The sequence below is a fragment of the Cyanistes caeruleus genome, chromosome 3 (assembly GCF_971803275.1).
Source record: "Cyanistes caeruleus chromosome 3, bCyaCae1.hap1.1, whole genome shotgun sequence".
Classification (NCBI taxonomy): Eukaryota; Metazoa; Chordata; class Aves; order Passeriformes; family Paridae; genus Cyanistes; species Cyanistes caeruleus.
Window position 1 is genome coordinate 50,780,966 of NC_141703.1, and position 22,313 is coordinate 50,803,278.

Here is a 22,313-nt window from a genome sequence, read left to right on the forward strand (position 1 = left end):
TGGGACAGTTTACTGCAAAACTATTAGTTTTTATCTGCAGTTGAGAGTATTGTTTTCTGCTTTATTTTAAAGCGTGGGAGTTTTGTTGTTTTCTTGCACTGTTTCATTTTTACATAATATTTAATCCGTAGTGCCTCTCAGAGAGCCAGACTGCTGGGAAGTTACTCTCTTCTGTCACATTCTGCAAATATTAAACTCCAGCTCCCCATCATCATTTACAGCCCGTCCCCTACAGAGGGCACCTTTGTCTTATTGGAATTGCTTCTGCAAAAAAGATAATCGCTGGTTATCAGAGAAATAACTGAGTCTTAAAGAGAGCTCAGACTTCTCACAGACACAAGGACCTTGCTTGCCTCGGCTTTCTCGGCTTTTAATTAACCAAGTTTTGTACTGTTACTCAGCAGCAGGAAATAATGTTTCTTTCTGCATTATTACAGTCTCCACCAAGAAGTGAGGCGATGAACTGAAGATTGCTAGAATTTACATGAGAGGTCAATGAGTGCTGAGACAAATTAAAGAGCATAAGTTTAGGGGTTTTTTCTTTCCATCAGTAATTAAGGGATTTGTCATTAAAAAATGTTTCTGAGATGAGTACTAAAAACATTGTCTGTGGGAAAACAAGCTGTAGAAAGAAAGTTAACCATTTCCCATATAAATCTTTCTAACTGACCTCCAATTAGCAATTGCTATCTGAAAGCTGTTCAAGTGGAAGAAAGTAAGATTTTATTTGCCTTTGTAGGGTTAGATTATAAAAACTGGGCCTGAGATTTTTATTTGGGCAAAATATCAGTTGACTGCAAGACTGTGTCAAAAAGTAATTTTCTTCCTGATTTTTTCGGTGTGCTATTATTTATAAAGTGTCAAGTATATCATTCATAGTATCTGCTGGTTCTGAATAAAATTAGTGATACTTTTATTCTCAAGACTGTTTTCCAGCTCAATCTGTAACACCGTCTTCCTTTACAGGCCACTTCACAAATGTGTTAAAACAGATGCAAACATCATTGATTCGTAAGTGGCAAAGTAAAAATTCTAAAGAATAATCTTTCCTCTGTCATTTTATATATATGTCCGACTATTCAAAACAAGCTACAGCTGTAAAAAGAAATATAAGATATTGCATTTATGACTCCTGAACAGGCCAATACTGTGTTAGTTCATATTAACTGGGGGAAAACACAGATAAATGCATTTGTCCCTTTGCATAATGCTTTTTTATGGTGTTCCTACCCATAAAAGTTACAAATAGCCTTATAAATTTACCAGGAGGCAACCTGTTGCAAGAAGACTCTAACTTCCCAGGCTGGTTTCTGGGACTGACGTTGAGTGTAAAGAATCTAACACAAAACCCAGCAAGGAATGTGCCCTGCCTTCCCTAACATTTTTCTAGAAGGTCTTATAGAAAATGCATTCATGTTTACATTTTCAGCTTCAAATACCCAGCACAAAAGCATGAGAACACAAAAACCTGAATCTCTAGTCTAGGCTGCTAAATTAATTAAGCAGGACCCGTATTCGTGCATAATACTTTAATGCCATTGGAAAACTGTTTTAGGGAGCATTTTAGCAAGCTCCTCCTGTGTTATAATTTTGCTTCCTTTTTCTTCTCTAATTATAAGCCAAAGCTGGATTCCTCAGTAATGAAGGAAACTTTTTTTTTTTTTTAAAGATTTAGTTTGTAGAAGTCAATACAAATGTTGCCCATGTAAAGATTGCAAGATCAAGGGCTCATACCTATAAAAATGTCCAATGTGAATATATGTTTTAAGACAGTTACTGTAACATAAAACTGTTCAAGTTACATTTGCACTAGTGCCTGGAATGTTCCACACTGTAAAACTGTTTGAATTGCCTTCGGTACACTTTAAGCATCTCTATCTCTTTAAGCCCCAATTCCTGGGTGCAGCTTGAAGGAGAGGGAGGCTGCACATCCAAGACCCTTCCCAGAGGGAAGGCTGTTACTACTACCCTGTTTTAAACAGAAGTTTACAAATAGTCATATGTGCTAGTTGGCTTTATTGCATAGGAACATTCCCAGGCAAGTTTAATTTGCTATCATAAACCCAGCTTCCAAAACTGTGTTTACTGCAGCCATTATCTATCACAGTATTTAAAAGTATTCAGCTATCAGCTCTTGTAAACTGTATGCTGAACTCTAAGTTTATGTCAGTAGGAAACAAAACACTCAAGAAAACACTTTCTCAATTATAGATACTTCTATATGCATTATTTTCCTTGTAACTGTTTCACTGTTGATAGGAAAAAATAAAACTTAGAGCTGTTAAAGAAATGTTTGTCTTGAATATGGCTGTAGATAGTACAGATTGCAACAGAAAGTAAAGGCCACAGAAGAACATATTAGAAATATTTAAACTACTTAGGGGTTCCACTTTGAAAAGACAACAATTTTATCAACAGAGAGCAAAAGGCCTTCATTTTCAGTGAGGGGTACTCCATGATATTGACAGTGAAGACACTGCACAGCCCCACAGCAGGTGTGGCTGAATTCAGGCCTTAAAATATTTCTGCAGCAAGACGACACATTTTCCTTGAGAAGTAAGACATACTACTTGGAAGTCTTCCTCCTGGTAGGAGTGTATTTGTCAACTGGCCTAAATTTTCCAAGGAAGAACCAATGAAAACCTTAATTATTGCAGACCTCACATTTGATTGCTCACATTCATTGCTGCCACATAGGAAACCTGGCTTAGTTCTCTTGTCCTGTGGGAACAGTAGAAGCTGGATGTGTGAAAATTGGCTTCCCACCCTGGAAATGACCTGCCCAACTGGTTATTAGCTGTACCGCAGAATGCAAATACGGACACAGAACCACACAGCCTCATTTCAGCTTAACCTTCCTTGAAGGTCCACTTGTGCAAATGTAGTGAACTCAAGATGACTGCTTGTGTTGAGGCATGGATTCTCTCTTCAGAAAACCCCCAGCAGCTCTGAGATTTGTGCCTCCATTGGTATGACCAACAATGGAAACCTACACACTTGGTGAATTGTATCAATGTGAGCTTGTGTAGGAAGGGATTTTGGCACCTGCTAAGTCATGAGACAATTGGCAGAATGAGCATAGAACCTGAGTTTTGTTGTGGATCTAAGTTGCCCTGTTCCTCTTCATGTGTGAAAACAGAGTAATCCTCAACTGCCTGCGACTGATCGTCAGATAGAAGGGTTTAATTAAACAAAAGCACAACAATTAAAACTCTTTCTAACTGACTAGATTAAAGCAATTTAGATGGTGGTAGCTCATTTTTCTTGTTCTGAAATTTAAATTTTAACTTTATACTCACATGTTTAGAAGAGCAAATTTTAATAAAACAAACTTGCTAGTATATACATTTGACTAAAAAGTATTTTGTGCTGGTAAAATTTAATTATTTTAATTAATTTTATTAATTAAAACCTCCTTTTAGATGTTAATGATTTTCTTAAATTTGTTTCTTACTCAAATGTATTCACTGCTTTTCTGTAAAAATTTATTTTTCTTTTCAAAGTATAAGGATGAAATGTGGTTTTCTTTTTTTCACTCTTTTGTGACTCAGCTTCTTGCTTTCCAGTGTTAAGTCTCTGCTTATAGAAATGCAGCTGCACCTAAAGCTATGAATGTATTCAGGAACTGCTAACTTTATAAGTATTTTTATTGGATAAACATTCTGAGAATTTACTTTGTATAAGGACTTAAATACAGAAGCTTAAAAAACCAAGTATTCATATTAATAAATTTCAGAATCACTGAGCACTGAAGAGGAACAGACAACAGTGAATTCAAGCAGTCTTAATAAGAGTCTTTTACCATTATCCCAAATCAATTCATCTATATTATAAGGAACTTATTTTGGCCCTGCTACCCGCTTTTAACTTACCATAAAGACACAGGAACTTTAAAAAATGTTTTATATCCATGCCAAGTGTTATCCTGTTTTAAAATAAGTATTTTCTTTTTTTTTTTCTTTTTTTTTTTTTTTTTAATGAGAAAATAGAGAAAATCAGGAATCACTACAAATTATTTTGAACTAGTTTGGTATTTAGTGCCTTCCATTTTAATGGGTTTGTGTAACAAATTTTTGGCATAGGAACTATTTAGGTGTACATTTTGATTCTTATTATTGATGAAGAGTGCATAGCACAAATAAGGGAAAGGCGTGACTGTCAAATAGAGGTAGAGAAGGGATAAATGTTAATCCTGGACTGCCTTTCATTATCCACCAGATTATTTTAGAGCTCAAGCCCAAGGTGCTTGAGAACATATTTGGAGTTTTCCTTCTCTGATAAACAAGATCTTAGGATCTTAAGACATTTATACAATGTGAACCAATGGTTTACTGAAAGCTTTTAAAGACAGAGTTAGAAGGAGACAGGTCTAGTTCATCATCACCTACTTGTGCTCCAGTGTGTGTGATATAATTCAAAACTGTCTCTTACAGCTTTGAGAACCCTGCATAGGAAACTATATTATGCTGGACACTATTTAAAGTGCTTGGATCTGACTGAGAACACTAACCAGTAGCCCAGTCCACAACAAACAATAAATAAATACAAGAGACATTCACTGCCATTGTGAAAGTTTATTTTGAGCTTATCTACTTGGTATCTTTTATCCAGAAGGTTGTTTCTTGCCTTCCTTGCAAAGTTCGTCTTCATCTCCACATCAAGGAGATCAGACAATCTCCAAGAAAATCTAAATGCTGCCCAGTAACAATCTCTCATGCATATAAACAAATAAACATCCCAAAACACCTGAGAAAAGAACAGGGCCTAATGGAAATACCTAACAAATCTGCTGTAGTTTTCAAGTGTCAGGGTGGGGTACCCAAAGCTCAGAAATGTGTCTGGTGTTGTTCCTGTTTCTTATCGAGGCTTTACAGCCAGACAGCCCTTCCAATTCCCTTCACTATGAGAGTGAAGATGCTGCCTGTGAAATGCTCGCCCCTTCACACACCTCCTCAGACAGATGGGGAGCAGCAGGGGAAAGACAACTTTTCCACTTCTGCTTTTTCTAAGCTTACACTTAGACAATGAAGAAGCAAACCCTAATTTAGTCACAGATGGGCTTAAACCTTCTTTTGTGGGCACGGCACTCCCCAGTCCCGCGCCCATTTCCCTCCCCCGGGAGGAGGTTTCTCCGCGGGGCGCGGAGGCAGCGCTGCCCCCCTCTCACAGGCGCTAGTGGGCGCTGCACTTTGTGCTGCCTCTCTCCAGGCAGCGATATTCCACACGGCATCCGACCTGGGGCAGCCGGGGCCGGGCAAATACTGAACCACCGCTTCCACATAAAGGACTCCGTCTGTGTGCACAGCAATTACAGATTTTTATTTTTTTTTTATTTTTTTTTTTATTTTTTTTTTAGCATTATCCCGCAGAGCAGCGTCCCTGCATCACAGCTCAGGGCTCAGAAGTAAGGTGTCTCTCACTTCTCTGTCTTTACTACACAAAACACCCGTGACGTCCCAAAAAAACGCAGCTAAAAGCTGTCGCAGAGCTGTGCACACCACGTTAAATATGAGCAGCTTCCTCTTGTGCGGCTGGCAACGTAACTTTTTTTTTTTATTATTTTTTTTTTTTTCTTTTTTTTGGCCAGGCTGGCATGGGGAAGAATTTTCAAAAAACGTCCTCAAATGACACATTTATCTCGTTATTTCACAAAGAAGTGATCTCTTTGGTACTATGGCAAGAGACATGCAAAAAAAACCAACCTGGGCACATTACAGGAGTCTATTTAGCAACTTTCAGACTCTGTTCCTCTGCTTTGCTACCTAAATACAGTAGACAGAAATGGGAGATAACGCTCCTATGCCAATGAAGAGATCAGTGGCTTGCCACTCTCCTTTATGATAGTGGAAGAAGCACTGGTTTTCCCCAAAGTAGATTTTTTTCCCGGTAGCCTGATGCATGGAAAGCCAGCGCATTGTCCTCTGACAGCTGATGCTTATCGGGCCGGTGGGGGTATTGTGTTTCAGCTCGTGGCACTGGAAAACCTTGTAACTTTCTTTTGAAGTTAAATGGCTTCATTTTGTTTCCGTGTATGAATAACTCTCCGAAGAACTACAGTGACCCAAAAGTGGACCCGTTTACAACGCCCGTCCAAGCGACCTGTTCCTGTCTCTCGGGCGGAGCTTTGACCAAGAAGGTCCCCTCGGAGGAGCAGGCGGGCGGGCAGGAGGAGAGGGGGAGGAAGGGGGAGGAAGGGGGAGGCTCCTCAATCAGCCCAAGTTGCATCGTAATTAAATTGCGTTTTATCCTACCGAGGCATGCAAAATACCGAGCAAAATACAAGTTTAAGTAATTTGTTTGTACTCTTACCTGTAGGAGTTGGAAATTAACAGCCCCGCTAGTTTACTGTTAAGCCTGGAGAGCGAGAGATTGCTTTGCAAACATTACAGTTATTATGTCTGCAGTTGGTACTCTTTGTATAAATTATTGATCAGCCATCTTATTTTTCTTTCTGCTTAATGGATATTATAGCATACCCGTTTACACGCTATAGTTAAGGTTGTGTCAGCACTTCCATTTATAACATCTCCCTCTTACCCAGAGTTTATAACTCTCTATAAAATTCCACTCTGTGCTGAAACTTTTCAAGCAAGTTTTTAAAAATCCTTCCTCACCCCTACCCCAAAAAACAATTAATAATGTTTGTCTGCTTTTTTGCAATATGGGAATAATGAAGGTAACATCCCCCCCACAAATGTTTTCCATTCACTTAAGTGACATGAGGAAGAAGAGGCTGCGTCTCGCAGGCTGTCAGTTCCTATATAAAAAGAAGGCGGCAATGTGCATTTTTTGTCGTTGTTATTAATATTGTTAGGGGAAGCAATTAGTGCTGGAGCGGCAGCCGAGCCGCCGCCCTCCCATCGCCCCGCGGGCGGCGGCCCCGGGGGCTCGGCGGGGCCGAGGGATGCACGGAGGGAGGAGGATTCAGCCGCTCCCCCCAGCCCCCGGGCGCGGAGCGGCGGGAGCGGTCCCCCTGCACCGGCAGAGACCGCACCGGAGAGCCAGGAGCTCTGAACCCGGGGCCGGCTCCCCGGTGCCAATGTTCCGACTAGGCTGGGCTGGGAACGAGGGACAGAGCGGCTGAGCGAACTAATTCTGTAAAGGGGGGAAGGCACGGCAAAGGGCAGCTCAGATTAAATCACCGCTTTAACATAATTTAATGGCAATGGCTTTGTACTTCATAATTATTGCTCCGAGCGACTCTTCCTACCTGTTGGTAGGTGAATTAGCACGTTGGACTGAGGACCTCTAATGAGAGCCCAATCCTAACTCAAACATCACAGAGGGCCCCCCCGTCTACCCCAGCCCTCTTTTAAATCACGCAGGGATCTCGGTTATCATTTCCTCCCCGCGCTGCAGCTCTCCTGCTCGGCTGTCAGTTGTCAGGTGAATGTCAGCAGACAGTGCCCAGCCACTGCTCCATCCACCCATCCATCCATCCATCCATCCATCCATCCATCCATCCATCCATCCACCCATCCATCCATCCTTCCATCCCGAGCAAGCCCGCGAGGGGAACACGACCCGATCCGTTTCACCATGTGGCTCTGTTAGCAGCAACGTGACCGAGAGGCTCAAATCGACAGAAGGGCTGTTTTAGTTCCTGACTTCCAAACGGCTGTTCTGAAGTCAGAATACCGACTTAAGAAAAAAAAAAAAAAAAAATCCTAAATAAGCAAGTAACTTAATTGGCGTTTGGTTTTTGCCATTTCCATATATGCGCTTGTGCGTGGGTGTGTGTGTGGGGCGTGCGTGTGTTTGAGTGTCGGATGCAGGCGAGGAGGGAGGGAAGGGATGAGAGGGCTCCCGAGCCGTCGGTGATCGCATCTCTCAGGACAGCGCGTCCTTGGTCGGGGCACCAGTTAGCATCCCGGGAGATAACACCCATTGCTCGTGGGGATGAAGGGGAAGAATTGAGGGATATTCCCTGGGGCTAAATCCTGCCCCTCTACTCAGGCGGTGAATACCCTCGGAGCCAGTGAGCTGACTCGCCACGGTAAAGCCGGCAAAAGACGCTCTAGCTCTGGAGTGCCGGGGCTGGGGTTAGGCAGGGCGTGTGCGAGCTGCCAAGCCCGCAGCAATTCCCCATTCAGCTCTGTGCTGGGGATGGCCAGCAACTGCTGTCAGCTCTCCGGCTGAGAGGTCCACATTAAATACGAGCACAAGCAGGAGCAAGTGCTCCCAGATTCTCGGTTTTAAGGACTTTAAAAGTTATTTTTAATGGCTCCTGAAGTTTCTTCACTTTCATTCTTCCACAACTTTTTTTTTTTTTTTTTTTTTTTTTTTTTTTTTTTGTTAGGCAGGCACCATATGTAAATACAATTTGTAGTAAACGGAATGTAAAAGCAATCTTGCCATGCATTTTGGATTTTTTTATGATATATGGTGGACTGTTCAGAAATGCATGCTATTGTTAAAGTTGTTTGTGCCCAGTGTACTAATGTACTGTTTGATTGAGTGAATTAGCAGTCATAACAATCTGGCAGTCTGGCCATAGAAGTGTGCTCAAATTGATTTGTGTTATGGCTGGACTGGAAAATCTAGTGTTAGTTGTTTTTTTGCCCTGGGGCATTGTTTGTACCAAACTCCACTTTTCATTTAATTTTCCAATAGATTTTTGAAAGACCAAAAGGTTTGTGATCAACGTTTGTTGCACTTTATTATTATTCAGCTATTAAAAATATCCTATGAGTAATTTCAGGTTCCCCAAAACCTTGCTTTCAATTAGAGTAAACATAATTAGCGTGACATCGTGCTTGGAATGGCAAATCTCCCTTTGTATCTATTAAGCATGTTATCTACTTGTCCTGTCACTGAAAGGAATCCAGTTTGTATTTGTACTGGACAAGGTTTTGTGCTACTTTGACTATAACACAACAATTAGAAAAACAGCGCTGCAGTATCCAGTTTCTTACTACTGATACAACATTACACATCGATCTCAATTGTATTCATGGTGTTTGTCAATGTTTAATAAATGTCTTGGTGGAAGAGAAGCAAAAAGGGATCCCTTTTCACACACTTCTGTTTCTATGAGTCTATTTTCCTCAGCGATGCAGGGGGGATTCTGTATGAGGTCCCTCCCTCTTTCTCAGTCTTCCCTCTAAATAGCAGATAGCTCTTCAAAGGGGGATTGTTGCTCGAGACCTGAGATTAAAACAAAGCAGAACTTACCTTCTCTTTGCCAGTACTTGCTCCTTTCTTAGAATCTCTGCTCGACAGTTGTTTGCCAGAATTATAATGCAGCATGATAAAACCTAAAACATTACTCTATTGATCACACAGAAAGCTTTGTGAAATCATCTAGTTTCTCCTCTGCAGAAACACTGAACAAAATAGGTCACTAAAGAAGGGTAAGACAAGATACAAGACAGAGAGATATTTCTCAGGAAAATAAATTTCAAAGAAATGCAGGAAAAAAAATATTGTGGATGAACTTAACATGATAATTCACTATTCATCCTTACCAGGTGCCTATTTTCTATATGCATCCCCTCCCCCGGTCCATTCCTTCACACACATTCAGAAGATAAATACTTTTCTGGGGTGTTTTACTGAATGAATTTAAATATTTAATTATCAATAATAACGAAGATGGGGGAGGGAGAGCTGGTGTACTATCCCATCTCCTGTCAGTCAAGTATTCAAATTCCTTAAAATGCAACAGCTACAATGCATTTGGTAATTGCATTTTACCCTTTACAGCTGCCCTCAAAATTGTAATTTAATAAAATAGTGAACTCCATTTCAGTCTTTTTTTCAGAGCAATAAATTACAATCACTGTCAATACATCTTACTGTTTTAACATACCTTTTAATACACCGAAATAGCAAAAAGAAAAGAGAGAAAGAGAGAGAATACCTGCCCTGAACAGCTACATGAGCAGAACAGAAACCCTGCTTCAAACAATATTCCAGGAAAGAAATTAAAGACTTCTTAATTAGTGCAGCAATTAAGCTTTCTTGGTCGCATTTTTAATCAGCCCAGGCCCTATCAAAGGACAAACAGAACGATTTGCAGGTCTTTGAATTTTAAACAGTCTTATTGATTTCAGCACCATAAGTCTTCACTTGACACAGGGAGAATTTTCAAATATCAGTTACAGTAATTTGAGTTTTGCTGATATCAACTCAGAGAGAGAAAAATAAGCACCCAACAATATCATTACATGAAAGGGTCAGCAAGTAAGAGAAATGCAATCTAGAGAATTTTACAAAGGATGACCTCAGGATTTGTTGGTTTATATGAGTGTGTCAGTATAGGTGTGAGTTAAATTAAATTGCGACACGCCCCATAATAATTAGAAACACTTACCGTGCCAGAAGCTTTGAGGAATCCTGAACCTTTTCAAAAATCTTTCTTTCTAGGTTTCTAATCCCAGTGTTGCATTGATATCATCAAGGTAAACCCAAAGCCCTGGAAGTAAACCCTTTCAAACTACATTTTCCTTAATGAGAATTATGTATCTGTGGGAGCACACAGCAAATAGAAAAACAGAAGAGCTGGTGTGCATCATGTTGTAGGAAAAGTAGAGAACAACTGAAGTGGTAGGTTTCCTAATTCAGAGTTCACCCAGATCTCCAAGTGGCAATATCATGCGTGTCTGGCTCTGTCCTGATCTTCTCATGGAGCTGTTCTGTCTTCACAAGGTTTGCGAGAAGGTGGTATGCGAAAGGAACAGGTGAGGGAAAGAAAATATTGTCAGAGTTGCCTTTTTACAAGTGAAAAAAAGAAAGAGGCAGTGTATTTACATTTTGAAATTACTAGTTTTATGCAACACTAGATCCCACCACTGGGATCCCACCACTGGAACTCAAGTTGTATAAGCTCCTCCAGATAAACATTCTCAAAAAACTCCATCTAAAAAATGACTCAAATAGTGTTCTGGGCAATAATGGGTACACAAGACTTTAAAGCAAAACCTTACTCTGTGTTTTCATGGTTTTATTTGCAATTTTAAAGATTTTAGTGCAGGATAGCTTCAATTTCACTAGCAAAATGTGTCTAAAATGTCCCTAGAACACAAATTCCCGTAAACAAAACTTAAAGTATAATAAGCAAGCAGATCATATGAGAACAGTTTATGTCTGATACTGTGGAATTTTCCCTAAACCGAATTACTACAGTTGAGATTATCCACTCTACAGATGTGTCATCCCGTGAGTCACGTCTCATGTAATGGTATCGTAGGAAAAAAAAAAAATAAATTAAAAAAGGCTGTGGGCACATACATGCATCGCAATTAAGTACACGCAGGGTGTATTTTTTGAACAGGCAAAACTACTCACGCACCGACCCCTGATTTTGCAGAACCCCCATCTATACCAGTGGCCATTTCAAAGTGCGAAGTGCCCTCAAGACACGCAGAACACAGCCCCGGGCTTTCCCGACGGAGCCCGGCGCGCCAGCTGCCAAACGCGCTCCAGCCGCATCCCGGCTCGGGGCCGGCAGGTACCGCGCCTGCCGCCGCCGCACCGCGCATGCGCGGGCAAGCGCGCCGGCTGACTTTGCGCGCTGTCTGGCGCGGAGGGGCCGGGCCGGGCCGGGCCGGGCCGCGCGGCTGCTGCGCGCCGCCGACACCTGTTGCGCGGCGGGACCCGCGCGGGCCGCCCGCCCGCCCCTCTCCCGAGTTACTTCTGTGCCGCCGCAGCCCGCTCGCCGCGGCGTCTCGGCGGCCTGACCCGTAGCGCCTCGACCCCTCCGATCCGCGGCCGCCGCAGGAAAGTCCTCCGCGGATGCTGCCGCGTGGGGCTGCCCGTGCGCGCCCCGCGGAGCCGCCGCCGCCGCCTGCCGCGCAACAAAGGGGACCCTCGGCAGCGACTCCCACCCCGCCGGGAGGAGCGTTTGTGGTCCCGGGAGAGCGACAGCAGCGGCAAGAGCAACGGCCCCGTCCGGAGGTTTCTGCTTTTGTCTGCCCCGGCAAGGTGTGCGCTGCGCCCGGCGCCCGCCCCGCGCCCCGGCTCCCCCGCGCCCGCCCGGCTCTGGGGGAACGCTGGAGACGCTCGTGTTTCTCCACAAACTGTGTTGACAAGCGACTGTTGAAAAGGGCTGGGAAAATTACATCTCATCTCTGGTGGGGTGAAATATGAAACATGTAATCTAACGGTTCCTGAAGGAGGGGGGAGAGGGACTTCTCTCCCTCTCTCGCTGTTTTCCTGCTCCGGGTTCCTGGTTGGATAATTTGGGTTAATACTAGTGAGTGAGCCTTTTGCTGCTTCAAAGGGTATTTCAAGTTGCCGGAGCTCCTCCCCTCCGCACCGTGTGACAACAACAACTCGTCCAGCGAGCGAGCGGCGGCGGCGGCGGCAGCAGCCAGCACTTCCCCGCTCATTTTCTCTCTGTCATTCCCCTCTCAATCTTTGATCAATGTACTTGCCAGAGAGAACCGAAGTCCTTCAAACCTCCTCCTTTTCACCTTCGTCTTTAACGTGGTGCTAGAGCAAGGACCACAAAAAGAAACTGCCCTCCCCCTCCCCTCGGCCCCAGCCCCGCCGCCCGGAGCGGACTTCTCCTCCTCCTCCTCCTCCTCCGTCCCCACTTGCGGGACACTTTGTGCGTTCTCTCTCTCACTCTGCCCCCTGCTCTCTCGCTCGCCGCAGCACCTGATCTGGGGTTATCCCCCCCTTCTTCTCCCCCCTCCTCCCTTCTGTCCTTTCCTCTTTTTTTTTTTTTTTTTTAATAATTTTTTTTTTTTTTAATTTTTCCCCTTTCCCCTGCGTGTGTGTGTGGGAACTTTCCCCCCTCCCCCTGCCCCCTCCGCCGTATATGTGACCATGGCCGTACCGGCTGCTTTGATCCCTCCGACCCAGCTGGTCCCCCCTCAGCCTCCGGTCTCAACTTCTGCCGCCTGCACCACCACCACCACCACCTCGTCGTCGGCCACCTCGTCGTCGGCCACCTCCTCTCCGTCTCCGTCCATCGCTCCCCCGCCGGCCGCTTCGGGGACAAACCTATTCCGGCCGGAGCCCATCGCAGCGGCGGCGGCGGCGGCGGCGGCGGCCACAGTCACCTCCACCACCAGCGGCGGCGGCGGTAACGGCAGCAGCGGCGGCGGCAGCGGCGGCGGCAGCCCCAGCCTGGGCACCGGCGGCGGCGGCGGCAGCAGCAGCGGCGGCGGCGGCAGCGGCGGCACCTCCACTCCCAATGCCAGCGCGGCCAGCGCGGCCGGCAGCCTGCCCGGCAAGCCCGTGTACTCGACCCCGTCCCCGGTGGAGAACACCCCCCAGAATAACGAGTGCAAGATGGTGGATCTGAGGGGGGCCAAAGTGGCCTCCTTCACCGTGGAGGGCTGCGAGCTCATCTGCCTGCCCCAGGCTTTCGACCTCTTCCTGAAGCACTTGGTGGGGGGCTTGCACACGGTCTACACCAAGCTGAAGCGGCTCGAGATCACGCCCGTGGTCTGCAACGTGGAGCAGGTCCGCATCCTGAGGGGGCTGGGGGCCATCCAGCCCGGGGTCAACCGCTGCAAACTCATCTCCAGGAAGGATTTCGAGACCCTCTACAACGACTGCACCAACGCCAGGTAAGCGCCGCAAGGCAGGCGCGCCCCGCCGGCCCCCCCGCCGCCGCCGCCGCCGCCGCCCCCGTCCCACCCCCGCGCGGTGCGGTCCGGGCGAGCGCTGCGCCGCTTCCCGCTGCCCCCTCCCGCGCTGCCCCGGCTCCCAGCCGGCCTGCTTCTTGGTGGGACGGAGGGACAGAGGGGGAAAGGGGAGTTTGTGCCCCCCTCCCGCTGCGCCCCGCAAGTGTCGCCCCGTCATTGTCCCCTTCCCTGCCCCCCCGCGCCGAGGCGTGCCGGGGGTAGGGGTGGCCGCGGGCAGAGCAGCGCGGGAGCGGAGGGCCGGCGAGGGTGGGAAGGGGCCAAAAAGTGCTTTATGACCGAGCCTCCTGCTGAAGTTTATCCTCGGATGTATCTTTAAAGCGGGCAACCCTGGGAAAAAGCCACCCGAAGGGTGCACGGGAGTGGGCGGGGAGCGGCCCCGATGCGGGGACGGCGACACAGGCACTGGGGTGTCGCGGTAACTGGGATGGGGCGCGGAGCTGCCCGGGTGTCGGGCCCGTTCCGGGGCGATGGAGGCCGCTTGGCCATCAGCTGCTGTCACACATCCGAGGGGGCACGTGCACTTTTTGTGTAGGGCTGTAAGGCAGTTGCCACATGGCGAACGGGGGAGGTGAGGGGAGGGCGGGAAGACGGCGAGGAGGAGGAGGAGGAGGAGGAGGAGGAGGTGGCGGCGGCTTTGCTTTGGGGTAGTGGGGAGAGGTGCCAGGCGTCCGGGCTGGGCTGCATCCTCGGTGGAGGGGGATGGGGGTGTCGGTCCCCGAGGAGCAGGTGCGAGCAGCTCCAGGCCCCCGGCAGCCGAGGAGGAGGAGGAGGAGGAGACGGGGGGCAGCGGCAGGGATTTGGCAAGGCTGGGTCCTGCTGCCGCGCAGAGTAACGCGGGCGCGGTGGCGGGGACGGCGCCGAGGGCGGGGAGCAGCGCTGCGGCTGCGGACCGTGCGGGGTGTCCCCGCACCCCGCCGGCCGGGGAGACCGCAGGGGGGAGGTGAGCCCCAAACTTGCCACAGCCGGGGAGGAGTGTCGGGGGGATAGAAGGAGCTGGCAAAAGAGGAAATTCCTGATGCAATAGCAGCCGCCTTTGCAACGGAGGGCGAAAGCATGGGGTTGTTATCTCTCAATCTGTAGGTTACAGGGCTGAATCTGCTCGATAAGGAGAAGGGATCGCATAACTGCCGTGACCCCGAGATCAGAGCGGTCGGAAGCGCCTCCAGTTCCCGGGGGCTCTCCCCCTGCCTCGGGCGGGGGCGGGGGGCTCGGGCTCTGCCGCGCTGGAGGGGCGGCGGGAACTTCCCACGGAGGAGGTCGCGGACAAAGTCCCGATGCTACTTTCAATATACCCAAACAAACAGACCGGGCTCGTTTCACTTTCCTATTGTCAGATTTCAAGGTACAGCAACAACCAGCACGTGGGGAATTAACCCCACGCGATGCCGTGCTCCTGCCCGTCCCGTCCCGTCCCCAATGGCGGGGGGTGTGACATCCCCTCCTCCTTCCCTTTATCCCCCCCCATTCAGCACAGGGTGCCTGGCAGTCATTAGCATAGAGCCAGGCGAAGCAGAGCACTTATTCTGCGGTAGCAGTTGCTGGATGGATTGTTGAAGTTCCTGAATATTCAGGGCAGCAGGACAAAACAGCCTGGAATAACTTCCAAGCGCTGACATAACTGTAGCTGCTCGGGTAACTCTGCTGTTGTTTCATGTGGAATCAACATGAATATTAATAGCTGCTCTTAGACAATTGTTGGGTTGGGTTTTTTTTTCTCTGTGTGTGTGTGTGTGTGTGTCTGTGTGGTGTGTAACTCGCAACAACTCTGCAAGAGTTCCAAGATTTGGTCCTTAAAATAAACTCATAGAAGTTTTACTTTGCCACAGTCATAACCGTGTGAATTTTAATTTGAACATATAGAATTAAGAAAAACAGAAACTTTATTTTTTTTGGGGGGGGGGGAGGGGAGGGGTGCGGTTGGGGGCATATGGAGACGCCAATTCCTGGACTTGGCAGGGTTATAAAAGGGTTTGGCAGCCTGGTAGTAACATGGCTTGATTATGTCAACAGTGCAGAATCGGCTGTGTTTCAGCTGTTCCTGAGGTCTGCTGTGTTATCATACAGTGAAGTAGAAATTACAGTAGTGGGTTCAGAAGTGAGTAGGATTTGACCCTTAAAAAGCGTAATTGTAGTAGACTTACTTATACATCCATTAAGCAAATAAATTAATGGAAAGGATATACAATAGGTATGCAAAATATATTATTACAGTACAGATGAGTAAAGCAAAGTGGGTCAGTGAGTTTTGGTCCAAATGGATGATACAACGGGAAGATAAATCTGTATTTGCTTTCTGGATTTCCCCTCTAATACATTTAATTCTTCTTTCTTTACAAATTATTTTTAATTATTTCTGACATTACAGTAATTATGCAGGGTATTTTTGTCTACTCAGTTTAGTGATTTAAGCGACCTTTCCTGACTCCCAGTTACGGCAGACCTTAGCTGGGTGATGTCTTTTTGTATCCCGGGTGGACACTTGCCTGTTGAGATGGAAACTGGAGGAGCCAACTCCATCCTAGCGGCTAAATTGTTATACTCATCAGATTCAAAAATTTCAAACCAGCATCTTATCACTGTTATATTTGTCTCATAATCAGCTGATGCACTCGAGTACACTAATCCCTTTTTGGAAAGCTTCATCAAGGTTAATATGTTATTTAATCAAAAAAGGCATCCAAATAAAGCCACTACTTTGTTGTTCTTTAAATGGATTGAATCGTTAGTTGCCAGTTGCTGTGGAAATAATTTGTAGTAACTTATTTTGAGACGGAAAAGTTTTAGATGTGTTTCACCAAAATGATGCATTTTAACTGTGATATTGCTATTTAAAAAAATCAATAAAACAAAAATCAATAAAACACCAAGGGATTTTCTATTGAATGCTTAATGTGGAGGTCTGTAAAGTGAATTGGTTTCTGTGTTTATTTGTGATACTACTAATAATAACATGATACTAAAGGACCTTTTTCTAAATTAGGCTTGTGTATCAGTTCACTGGAAAAATAAGCTTCCGTTATGGAAGATGACTTTTCTTTTCTGGTCATACTGACCTTTGCTTTTATTTTCCTCATAAAAAGCATTGGCTGCCAAACAGAAATCCAGGAAATAGCAAACTGTGCATTTAGCTTACATTCCGATTAAACGGTTTGACATTAATGGGATGCTAGAAAGCCATATGCCAAACAAATAGGGGAAGGATAAAGGCAAAACATGGAAAATATTTAGAGCTACTAGATGCCAGTCGAGTCAGGTTTCTTGAATGTGTGGGTGAAAGAGAGTAGCGAACTGTGCACTGGATGTCACCTGCCTAGGATTAATGACCTGGAAGCTATTGATCCCAGATTGTTTCTGGTCTCTTGTGTTTTGAGCACTTGTTGTGGAATTTTGCCATGCTGGGTTCCTTTCTGGAGTTTTCCCATAGACTTAGGCTGACTTTGGATTGTGCCCACCCGAGTAAAGGCTAAAAGCGTGCGCTTTCTTCTGACCTCCCTTCTGTGACTAGGATATGTTAATCTTTCCTGACATTTGAAGATGATTTTGAATGAGTTAATTGACATTCATACTTAAAACGGGGAATTATTTGCAGCCCGTGGAAGCTATTTACAATTTTTGGAAGACAATCTAATTGATTTTTGAGTATAAAGGGGAAAGATACTGAACATGAAACAATTCTCCTCAAAGCCCATCTTACACGGCAGTTATTCAGTCCCTCTTTTCTAGCTTCTGCTTCTCTCAAATTCTGTGGACCTAGCATGTCCTTGTTTACTGAATACTGCATGCTTGCATGGCTTTTCTTTTTTCTCCTGTTTGTATTAATTAAAGGAGTATCTCACCCAGATAGGTTAGTGCAGATCATAGATACTTTAAATGAACAGGTCAGCAAGTGCAGCTGGAAGGAATGTCAAATATATAGTACCTGTGGTTTATATTGATGACCTTCTTTCTTGCCACAGATTATTAAAATACAATCAGCAGAAATGTGGAAGGCTTTACAAGCAAAGATGACTTCTGGAAGGCCAGAAGATAAATTGTAATAACTATAAAGAAGGATTGAAAGGTTTGGAAGTGGTTTCCTTAGACTTAAACAAAATAGAAGACTCCAGTTGCTCATAAGAACAATACTTTAATATCTATCTTACATTTTATATTTAATGGTAAATATTGTAGTTTAAAAGCTGAGACCCTTGGACCGTACTTACTGCAACAGAACAGAACTATTTATCCCTTTAATCTGATACTTAGCCGCTGGCAGCAGCAGGGTATCTGATACTTTGGAAGGGAACACTTCTCTGTGAACGCTGGCTGCCTGTCGAGGCAGTTCCCGTGCAGGGAGGTGAGGGCCTGCTAGTGATGGGTAGGGGGACATTTTTTTCCCTGATTGCTTCACATAATTTTCCTCAAGGATTCAATTTGATTAACTCCTCTTTATCTTATAGCTACGAATATTGGTAAAGTTTTGTGTGGTTTTGTTTTTGTTTTGTTTTTTTAGATTAAGAAATCTTTTCTTGACAGATGAAGTTTATGTAAAAAAACAGTTTTATTGGCAGGTTTGTATCAATTTACAAGAAAGGGTTATATGGATAGCTTTGTTATTTCATCTCTGTTGAAATGTTTGGTTCAGTCTCAGGCTTCCACACTCTTTCTAGAACCAGAGGCCCCAGCCTGGGGTTGTTGAGCCCCCTGGGTGCATGCAGCAAGTGCCCCACAGTGTGTCCCTAGGGGCTGTGCTGGGGGGCTGCTGCACCCACCCAGGGCTTCTCTGCCCCCCTTCAGCACCGCAAATCAAAACGCACTCTGACTTGCAATTTGTCCTGCTTGATATTCTGTAATCCGGAGTGGGTTCTGAATATTTGTTCCGAAATGCTAATCTTGTTTGACTGCCATTTAGTATTTTTTTCTGTTTTCCCCTGCTCCTAGATTACTCCAGATGGCTGTTTTTGCCCATCTCTGGGACTGGTCATGGAAAGTGAATTGTGAACGAAGCAGAGAATTTTCATACCCTGGATTAAATGTTAATATTTTCCTTTTGAACTACCTAATTGTTATATTAAATTGTTACTGCAATTCCTGCTGGTCTGGTACAAGTAAATCTCTCACCATTGCCAGTGTTTCCTAGTCATGGAGGAGCTTTACAAGCTTAGCTGTAAAAATTCATTAATGGCTGCAGGATAGTCAGAAACTACTGAGTTTTATCTGAATTGTATGAGCCAGTGAAAGAAGAGTCCGAAACAACCATGATGCCTGTCTGGTTTTAAGTAACAGGACTGGGTTTAGATCCTCTTTGTTCTTTTATAAGTTAAATATGTTTTGTTTTAAAAATAACGTTTGGGGCATCTGCTTTGCATTATAAGTTAATTCCATTCATTGTTTTAAAATAGTGATTAACCTTTTGCAAATTATACACTGCACATGAACAGTAATTTTTTCAATAATCTTTAAATGTGCATGCTGTAACAGCGCCATAATGTGGACTGACATAATAGGAATTGACAGTAAATTTTTAGTTGCCTAAATATGTATTTAAACGATACAGCTGAAGAGTCATCTGCAAAAAGCTATTATGATCCAGAGAGTTAATTCATATATAGATAATTTCTCCAGTGTGAATTAAGGAAGAATTTTTCTTTTTCCATTATCATTTAAATTATTTTCAAAAATCCTGAAGCATAAACCAGAAGTCTTTATATTTAGAATCAAGATACGTCTGTGACTTGAAATGATAAAATCCAGTTTGCTTAGAGGAATAACTTTATCCCTAACCCACTATGTTCTACTTACTTATCTGATACTCTGCTCAGCCAGGGGCATCTCCTAGCAAGTGCTGATGTTTCATTTCACAGGCATTACAGTATATTCAAGTGTAAGCTACAAAATATGGAATCTTAGCACTGATTGTTAATAACTGTGAACTGCTTTAAACTTTTTTGTTTGTTTGTTTACATTTGTTTTTGTTTTTTTTGAAAAAAGGTAAAAGGGTAATAGTATATTTTCCATAGCATTAAGTAGAAAAATGCTGTCACTCAATTTCATGAGAGGAAGGATCAATTTTTGACCATCCGGTTCTGTCCCAGTTTGGAATTTTTCACTCTAAATCACTCATAGGGATTAGCTGGGAAGCTATGCTGGGGGAGGATAACTCTGAAAATACTAAAAACTTGCTTTTTCCTCTGTGAATTTCTCTATGTCTCTTCTAGAGATGGGACATTGGACCAAGCAAACCCTGAGCAGTAGTTTAGGATGTGTCCACCAAAACTCATGGAACTGCTTACATGAGTTGTGACCGAGGAAATGGATCACAAAATGTGTTTTAGTTCACCTTGCTTTAAACAATGTTTGGTAATAATTGCTTTTAGGGTGAACATCCTCCTATGGCAGGTGGATGAATATACACGATACAATTTACAGAACTGAATACAAAAGTCTTCTAAATTGTTTGTATCTAAACATTTTTATTAGTTATGGGCAGAAACTTTTTGAAATAATATAAGGTTTTTTTGGTTAGCGTTCATGAAATTATGCTTTTGATGTAATAAAATATTCCGAAGTTTTTATAGTGCTGTCCTGAGAATACTTGTGTGGGTAACACTTAACATAACTTTCTGTTCATTATTCTGTTTAGAGGTACCCAGTTCACTCCAAAACTAATTTATTTTAGATATTGTCTTTGCATCCCACATATTTTGCATCTTCATCGTGAAGAAGAAAGCTATTTCAGTATGAAAAAGAAGTATATTTTTTGTTGCAAATATCGAACAGTGGGATTTCATGGCCACTGAAAGGCTGAAATTAGCCATAGTCCAGGAACAACGGAGTAGGTGAAACTAAAATTTTTCAGTGCACCTTGCCACACCAACTAGATTTTTTTTCCCCCTATTAAAATAAACAGATGTTTCGGTAACGAAATTTTATTCATCCTTATAATTTTTGGAATTAATCCCCGAATTTGCCAAATGGCTAAATTATGCCTAAATTCCTTTTGATCCAAAACAAGCTCGGGTTCAAGCAAAGCTTTCAGACTAGTTTTCTTATTCACATTATAATTTTATGTGATACTAAATATACTGAAAAAAGTGCATGTTAGCTGTTAAGATGTATTTTTTTACATTCATTTTGATCCTTAGATTGTATGACTGAATGAGAGGGCACAGTAGGTGTGCATACAGATTACGTGACTGACAAAGTAACAAGAGTTACATAGTGGGGAGAAGGGGAAGAATGGGAGTACGTGGGACTGCTGCACATGCTTCAGCATAACTGACAGCTGAAATATACTTTTAATGTTACGGTGCCATGATTGAAGTTCATAACTCTGAGTGTTCATGTTAGAGCACTTGTTAATGATGCTGTACTGAGAACAGGTAATAGGTATTTTACACTTGGAGTAGAAATTGTTGTTTGGGACATGTCTCTCAGCATATACTTGTATTTACAAGTCGTACGGTAGAAACCATTTTTGAATTTTACATCTGAGACATGCTTTGCTTTTTCATTTGGCACGAAATGGTTGTAAGGAATCAAAAATAAAGCAGTTATATAAAGTAAATATAAAGAAAACAGGTAATATATTTTAATACAATTTAATAATATTTTTGCAAGCTTGATTTTGTATTGTTCTCATGCTTCCTAGTATTTTTGTTTTTTTTTTTAAAGAGCTAGATCATGATTTTATATATGGGACAGAAAAAAAACCTGCTTTCTGGTAATAGATACTGTATTTTTAAGAGAAGTGCAAACTATGTGTTACAGTTTTGTACAGTTTGTACAGTTTTGTGATAAATCTAGTCAAAGCTTATTGATAGTTTGAGCATTCCTTAAAAATTTACTAAAGCTATTATTTGTTAATTATTCTTTTCCAAATGTGGTAAAAATATAAACCTAATACTTTAATTGGTTTTATATCATGTTTTAATGGATGACAACATTATCTGTCTTTATGAAGCATAAAATTTGTTTCCAATCTCTTGGCCTGCTGTAAAAACCTTTCTTTGTTGGACAAGGTCACCTGTAGGACTTAGTTATTTACATTAAAATAACAGTGCTGTGGTTTTAAACCACATGTGTAACTTCAAGAATGCAGATAGTCCTGTTGCTTTCAATAGCCTACATGTATCTTTTAAACCAAGCATATGCAAAATATATTTGGAAGTGCTATAAAAGAATCCGTTGACATCTTAGGTTGGAAGTTGGATTGCTGTATATGTTCTTGCATTTGCAGGGGCAGTTTGAAGGCATTGAAAAAATGCTTGAGATTTAGCCTCTTGTAAATTAATTCTTGTTGCATAAAACAGATTCATGATGCATTTTTTAATGCATCATACATTTAATGCCATCTTAGTGTTTTTGTGAGCATTTTTTCATATTAATTAATTTTAGGAAATCAAGGCAGTATCTTTGTAGGAATGAGTATCAGAATTTGGTATAACCTGTGGCTTCATACCCTCTGCTGGTTTTTTTTGTATTCATTTTTGTAGTACAGATGCAGAATGTCCTTTTTTGAAGGGAATACATGCTCCCAAGATATGTGCCATGGTTGTCACTTTTCACATTTTTGTGCTGATTCTCACTGGTAGTTTGCTGGGAAGGAAGTGAAATAATTTTTCAATTATCTTTTGTTTCCTTAACAGTAATTTACTGCATGGGGGGAAGAAAATACCTCAGGTGGTATTAAATATATAACAAGGACTAATAGAAATGAAAAGTCCTATGTTC

General features: G+C 43.5%; 1 protein-coding gene across 8 annotated transcripts in view; it reads left to right on the top strand.

The window, feature by feature from the left end:
* The first annotated feature begins 12,697 nt into the window (after positions 1-12,697).
* Positions 12,698-22,313, top strand: part of DACH1 (dachshund family transcription factor 1) — a 353,868-nt gene continuing 344,252 nt past the window's right edge. For 4 of the 8 annotated variants that reach the window (XM_086881091.1, XM_086881089.1, XM_086881093.1 and 1 more), the window contains exon 1: positions 12,698-13,523. In XM_086881091.1, the coding sequence (XP_086737217.1) occupies positions 12,775-13,523 (749 nt within the window). In that variant the 5' untranslated portion in view covers positions 12,698-12,774. The remainder of the gene's footprint in view (positions 13,524-22,313) is intronic. The other 4 variants (XM_086881096.1, XM_086881097.1, XM_086881095.1 and 1 more) reach the window with 2 other exon arrangements.